This window comes from Loxodonta africana, chromosome 3, assembly GCF_030014295.1.
Source record: "Loxodonta africana isolate mLoxAfr1 chromosome 3, mLoxAfr1.hap2, whole genome shotgun sequence".
Lineage (NCBI taxonomy): Eukaryota > Metazoa > Chordata > Mammalia > Proboscidea > Elephantidae > Loxodonta > Loxodonta africana.
The window spans coordinates 117608496-117615486 of record NC_087344.1 but is presented as its reverse complement, the minus strand read 5'-3'; the positions used below and the strand labels follow the sequence as shown (position 1 = coordinate 117615486).

At 38.3% G+C, this 6991-nt stretch overlaps 1 protein-coding gene across 1 annotated transcript in view; it reads left to right on the top strand.

The window, feature by feature from the left end:
- The first annotated feature begins 278 nt into the window (after window positions 1-278).
- The window catches only part of SLC44A5 (solute carrier family 44 member 5), a 66429-nt gene continuing 59716 nt past the window's right edge, over window positions 279-6991 (top strand). The window contains exons 1-2 of the mRNA XM_010591187.2: window positions 279-323; window positions 5844-5972. Coding sequence (XP_010589489.1) covers window positions 294-323; window positions 5844-5972 — 159 coding nt within the window. The 5' untranslated portion in view covers window positions 279-293. The remainder of the gene's footprint in view (window positions 324-5843; window positions 5973-6991) is intronic.

Below are 6991 nucleotides of genomic sequence, written 5' to 3'. Positions count from 1 at the left end.
TTGACCAATTGTCTGTTAATGAACAATTTGATTAATTTTTTTTTCTATTCCTGAAAGGTGCTTTAAATATTAGGCAGCTTAAACTGGAGTTTGGGGGGTATAATTCATCACTGTAGAAAAAAATGAAGCCAAGTTTTAAAGGTCATATTATGTTAAAAATTCTTAGGGATCTGAAATCGTATAGAACATTTCCATGATCAGCAAAAATATTATTTTATCTTGTTTTCTTTCTTAACAGGAACAAGTCCATTTTGTTTTACTTTAACCTTCTCAAGTGTACCAGTCCCTCAGTGATGATAAACCTACAGTGCCCTACCACACAGGTAAGTCAAAAGACCCTTCACTGGTGGTTAGAAATTCTGATAATCTTTGGAAAAAAGAATTCAGAAATTCCACTTAAATTCTTTGAGGTCAATTGTGAATTTGGAAGGTGGGCAAACATAAGTATGAGCTTGTGTTTGTTCATATATGATCAAAACTAAACAGGGATTGATCATTTTAGAATTGCAAAGGCACCTCACCGATTATCTTGTTCAGCCATCTACTTTTATAAATAAATAAACTGTAGCCCAGAGAAATAGACTCTTCTTATGATTAGTATTATATTAGGAAGAGTAATGATAGTTACTGTAACTAGTAAACCTGACTTTTTCATTGATTTAACACAGTAGATTTATTTCTGGCTCACTTGACAGTATAAGGCAGGTGTTTGTGGTCAGCGAGTGACTTTCCTCCATGTGGTAACTCAGGGCATCAAGGTCCTTTCATCTGGGGGCTTTGCCGTTCCCTAAGTTGTCTTCATTGTCTACATCCAACTGCCAAAAGGGGAAAGGGAACATGTACAAAGCACTCTTGCTCTTGAAAGCCGTGGATCAGAAGCGTCACACATTGCATTTTCACTCATTTCATAGACATGAACTAGTTCTACATAGTCACACCTAGATGCAAGGGGAAGGATTGAGCAATGTAGTTGTGGGCTGGGCAGCCTCTTCTATACCATGCAACAAGTGGTACAAGAGACACAAACTTCAGTGTACGAATGGCCTCTAGCACGTCCTTCTTCCCAATGGAGACAACTCAAAGTCCCACATAGTGCTATCTTTAGCTCCAAGTCCAGGATCTTTGGGTGATGCCAAGTTCCCTCCATCAAGTCTGGACACTAAAAGCACAATGGGAGACAATGATAGGAAAATTGCAATACAAACTCCCATTCAGAAAGGGAGGGGTGATAAATACACAGCAGTCTCTGGTGTATGCAATGATGGAATCCTCTGAACAGGTCCTGTCCTTCTTGTTCAGCAGGATTTCCTCCAAGTTATTTCCTGTCTGTAGAGAGGACTGTACATCGCCCACAGATTCTGGACTTTGAGCTAAAGACAATATTTTATGGGACTCTGGGTTGTCTCCCTAGAGAAGAAGAAAATATGCTGGAGGCCAGAGGAGTAGCCTCCAGCCCACACCATAACACTGGAAAGTGTGTCCTCCCTAGGGACCATATGTATAGCTTTCGAAGCTCATTTCCTGTTGTACAAATTTAGTGTTTCAAAGATTGTTTTAACAGTCCAAGGCTTTTGTAGGCTAGCTTATGATTTCTTTGGCAATACAAGCACCTAAAAAACTTAGTAGACTTCTGACTTATTTGCTTTTGGTTGCTTCCATTGTGCCAATAACCACACCCAAAAATCTTCCCTAGCCCTAGTTCATAAATCTGCTTTATTTCTTTGCTGCTTCATCTACCTCAAGGCTTTTTAAATTTGATTTCCTCCTGAGAAAAAAGCTCATTTGGGATGTTAGCATCTTAGTTCTGTGACCACTTCTACCACAGGATCTTGTTCTCTGCCTCAGCTGTCCACTCCCAAGGTCAAATCCTTGGCCTTATCAGTACCAGCAATTACTACCTTTTGTAACCTTAATTTCAAGCTCCCACTCTCTCTCATCTCAATAGCTCTAATATTCCAACCTCACTGGCATCTACAAGCTACCCCTTTGCATTATCCCTCAATTACCACGTGTTTTCATCTCTTCTTTCCCTGACAGAGATACCATATTCCCTCTTTAAAATTACTCCTTCCTTGTTGTTATTGTGTGTCATCAAGTGGATTCTGACTCATAACAACCCTATGGGGCAGAGTAGAACTGCCCCATAGGGTTTCCCTGGCTGTAAACTTTACAGGAGCAGTTCGCCAGGTTTTTTTCTCCTGTGAAGCAGTTGGTGGATTTGAACCGTCAACCTTTTGGTTGGCAGGTGAGTGCTTAATCATTGTGTCACCAAAGCTCCTCCTGGCAAAACCTCATTTCTGACTACATGCAGCGCTTTGACTACTCCATGCCTGAACCCATGCATCTGAGTGTTCTTGAACAGAAACGCTCAACAATCCTTACTGGTGACATTTCAAGTTCAGGTGACACTAACCTCTTAATGCCATCCAACAGCTACTCAACAAATCCCTTGTTCATTTACTAACATACTCTGCTAGAAAATAATTCCACACCTTTTCTTCTTAGAGACTTAACCCTTGCTGTTTCCTGTCCAGAGTACTTTTCCTCCAGATGACTGTTTGACATGCTCATAGTCTTCTTCAAATGTCACCTTCTTAGTGAGGCCTTCCTTGATTACCTATTTAAATTTGGAATTCCACTGAGCCACCCCCTCACTCCCTGGCCTCCTTTCTAATCTTATTTTTCTCCATAGCGTTTGTTACCATCTTATAAAAAACATTTAACTTATCTATTTATTGTTACCTGTCTCCCCCTACTTGAAAACTCCTCCTGCTTGAAGTCAGGAGTTTTTGCCTGTTTTATCCACCTTTGTGTCCACAGTGCCTGGAACAGACTCAGAGTAGGTGATGATAATATTTTCTTATTCTTTGTCCAGGAATTTTTCCACTCTTCTAAATTAATCCATCATTCTCATGATAAAACAAAAAAATCCTTGCATAATACTTTTTTTGTGTTCTGTGTTTCCTAGATGATTTACTAGATCATTCTTTCTTCATAGCAAATGTGGGGTTTTAACCTCCAATGTAACTCTCTCTTCCCCCCACCAAATCCTAGTTTATATGAATGTCAAGGCTAAATGAGTAGAAGTTGTAAAAATGGTGATAAAGAACTACATTCAAAGTGCCCTTTGTGGTGCACAGAGAAAACAGAACTGAGTCAGAATGTATTTGAGCTGCTGATAATGCAGCTCTTACTCTGCCAGACAATGGTTAATCTGCCCATCCGAGCCATATTCTTATGCATTATGTTTTTTGTTAACTGCCAGTATGGTCCAGACATGTGTCGCAAGCCTTTAGAGGACAGACTGTCATCGAGTAAGATACTCAACTGCAATGTGACCTTCATTTTTAGCTAATTATATGTTGATTACTACTAATCAGCACCCTGTTTAAAGTGAACAAATTGATCTGATGGAGGGGAAGAGTAAAAAGCAATTGCTATATTGTTTTTTCACAGCTTCTTTGTGTCTGGAATGAGATTTGATGTGATTATCTTTAACAAACCACTTTTTATCATTTTAATTGTTCTTTGGTGCTGTTGAGTCCATTCGGACTCCTAGTGGTCCCATGTGACAGAGCAGAGCTGTCCCATAGGGTTTTCTTAACTGTAATCTTTATAGAAGCAGATTGCCAGGTCTTTCTCCCACAGAGCTGCAGGGTGAGTTCAAACCATCAGCCTTTCAGTTAGTAGCCAAGCACTTAACCTTTGGGCCAATATGACTAATATGTTGCATCCACAGCACTGTTATATGTGTAACATACATTATATGTATTTGTATTTATAAATGCAGAAATTGTCATGGTCCTAACTCAGTAGTTCCTACCACAGTTTAACATTTTTGAAAATGTTAGTACTTTAAGTAGTCATTTTTATAAATCCACTTAAATGTATTCAATGAAAGAACTAATTCAATTGTCTCCCCCCCCCCACCCCAGTTGTCTTTTGAAGTTGTTTAAATAAATTGTAAAGGTCTAAATATCTGTAAGGTATTTCCTAATCTGTTAATGGTTTCTTCAGCTTAGCTCCTGAGTGGATTTTTGACATTTGCATTGATGATAACCTTAGACTGCTTCCAAAAAAATTTGGGCATGTTGGACTCTGTGAATGGCCATAAAAAAGTTATTCAGCCTTTTCAGAACTCTGGGCAGATTTCTTCTAGGGGGAAATGTGATTGTATGCAAACGTGTGTATGCAAAACACATGTATATGAAAGGCTGAGAAAAAGAAAATAGATACAGAGATGTGAATGTGGGTATGGTTCTTTATCTTGTCAAAACCTCTAGAAGGAATTTGAACTGCCACACTACAAGTCAGTTTTAACTGTGAGATTTGAGGCATCCATCCAGTTGTTTACTTGCTAACTTAGCTGTGGAGCTGACACAGAATGTCCTGTGTACAGCAGTAACATTACTCAACAGATGGAAAGAGAAGTCATCTCAACAGAAGCAGCAGTGGTTTCTCTAACTGCAAACAGGGGTTGATCTGGAGTCACACCAGTGAGAATAGTTACTGAAATCCTGCAGGGAGATGGAAAAGTCAGGCTTGAGGAGGATTTCGCAAAGAGGAAATGAAGGTTGAAGACAAAATACACAAGGACTGACTGCAGCTCTCATGGCTGAATATGTACTTTCTTTGCTTTTTATTGTAAACAAAAGCAAAACCAAGACAGTCCATCTTCCCTGATTCTGCTTTCTCTCTGTGAAGTTACTAATTGGATTTCAGTCACTCTGAGGTAACTCTGTGGACTAGCACAGTGATCTGGATTGACACTGATAGCCCCCTAAATTTCATTAATGTAAAATAATTGCATAGGTGATCTCTCTGCCCATATCTGACTGGTGTTGGAAACAGATTATAATAATGATTGATTGTAGCAAAAAGCCCTAATTGTGTTAGTTTCTTATGGTGATAAGACCCCAATTATGTTTGGTGAATTGTTGTTGAGAATTCACTGGCACAGACAATTATTAATGACATAAATTATCAATACTTGGAGCATTTTTAATCACTTTTTTATATATACATAATAGGAAGCAAGAGCCTAACCCTTAATATACATAAATTACACAGGCAAAGGAAACCCTGGTGGCATAGTGGTTAAGTGCTATGGCTGCTAACCAAAAGTCAGCAGTTTGAAAACACCAGGTGCTCCATGGAAACTGGGGTGCAGTTCTACTCTGTCCTATAGGGTCACTATCAGTCAGAATCGACTTGATGGCAACAGGTTTTTTTTGTTTACACTGCAAAATTAATCTTAAGTAATACTCTTATCTACTAATTTAGAAAATCATAAGAATATTTCTTATTAAAAGCCCACAACTCTACTGTGGTAACGATCACACGAATCTTCACATGTGATAAAATTGCAGAGAACTAAATACATATGCACACATATGAAAATGAGTGCATATAAAAGTGGTGAAATCTGAAAGAGACCAGAGGATTTTATCCATGAGGGTATCCTGATCGTGATATTATACCACAGTCATGCAAGTCATTGCCATTGGGGAAACTGTGTGAAAGGTATACGGGATCCTTCAATTATTTCTCACAACTGAAGGTGATCTATGTCTTTTTCAAAATCAAAATTTAAAACAATTCCATTACTGTACACCATCTAATGGCTTTAACACAATGTCAACATCAAAGTTCATGGGATAGAGATTGGCAGAAAGTACATGGAATTTCATCTTTTACAATAGATTAGAAAATTGATTTAAGTTTCAATGGAAAGTGGTGGGTTGCTCCTTATTGTGTTGGGTAATTTGGAAATACTTTATGAATACTTCCATGGTTTGTTCAACTCAATTCAGTTCCTGTCATTGTGCTCCTTTCCTTCACAGATCTGTGTCTCCAAGTGCCCAGAAAGATTTGTAACCTATGTAGAAATGCAAATTAGCACCAAACACAACCGAAGCCACTGGGCATACTACAGACAGTTCTGCAAGCCCAGTTTTGTTATGCCTAAGAAGGTATGTATGTTTAAGCTTAAAACTAGAAAAGGATTTTAACTTTTGTTTCACTGTCAAATGTAACATAAGCATTTGTAACTAACAAGCTCGCATATCTCCTAGGGATTATGAAAGGCAGCACTCAGTTAAAACACACATGCTGACACACACTAACAAACACATACACACCATTTGTAACACATCATTTTGTAGACTTGGGGTGTTAGGAAAGACTGTAAGCCTGGTAAATTAGCTTCAACGATTCCCTGATACCAATGAACTCTACTTGGATGGATTTTTTGCTGTCAAGAGCTGGGAGCTAATGTCATTCGCAGCCACCATTTCATTCATGTGGTAATGAAGCCCCATGACTAAAAAAAAAAAAACTTTTTTTTTTTGACTACTTGGTAACAAATAGAATTTTACTTCCAAAACAAGTTTGATAATCACTCATTTAAAAAAAAAAAACCAAACTTTACCCAAGTTTGAGAGTCAGGAGGGTGTTCTAAAGGGTCATTATGTTAAATAATATTAATGGCTTCTAAAAGAGAGAAGATTTTGTTTTTCCAGAAAAACTCAAGGATTAGAGACCCAGGATGTGGATACGACAAAGATAATATGCTTTCGAGGGTCTGTTTGCTTTCAGTCAGGGATTTAGTTCTTTCTGGTTTGAACCCCTGCTGAGAATTTGCATTTCTAACAAATTCCCAGGGGATGCTAATACTGCTGGTTAGAGATTAATTCTGAGAAACACTAGTAGAGCAGTGTTCCAAAATGTATCATACATAAGAATTACCTGGGGATCTTGTTAAAATCTAGATTCTGATTCAGTATATCTAGAGTGGAAATGCAAATTCTCAGGAGAGGTTTGAACTACCATGAACCAGTTAGAGGTCCAGTTTTCAGTGGATTTGGTGTTATTATTGTATATCCCTTGGAATGATGGTTGGAGCATTTAAGCACATTTGCTCTAAAGTGGAAGGCAGAATTGGTGAAACTGAAGATAAAGCACATGGCACCAATATATTTGAAGAAAAATC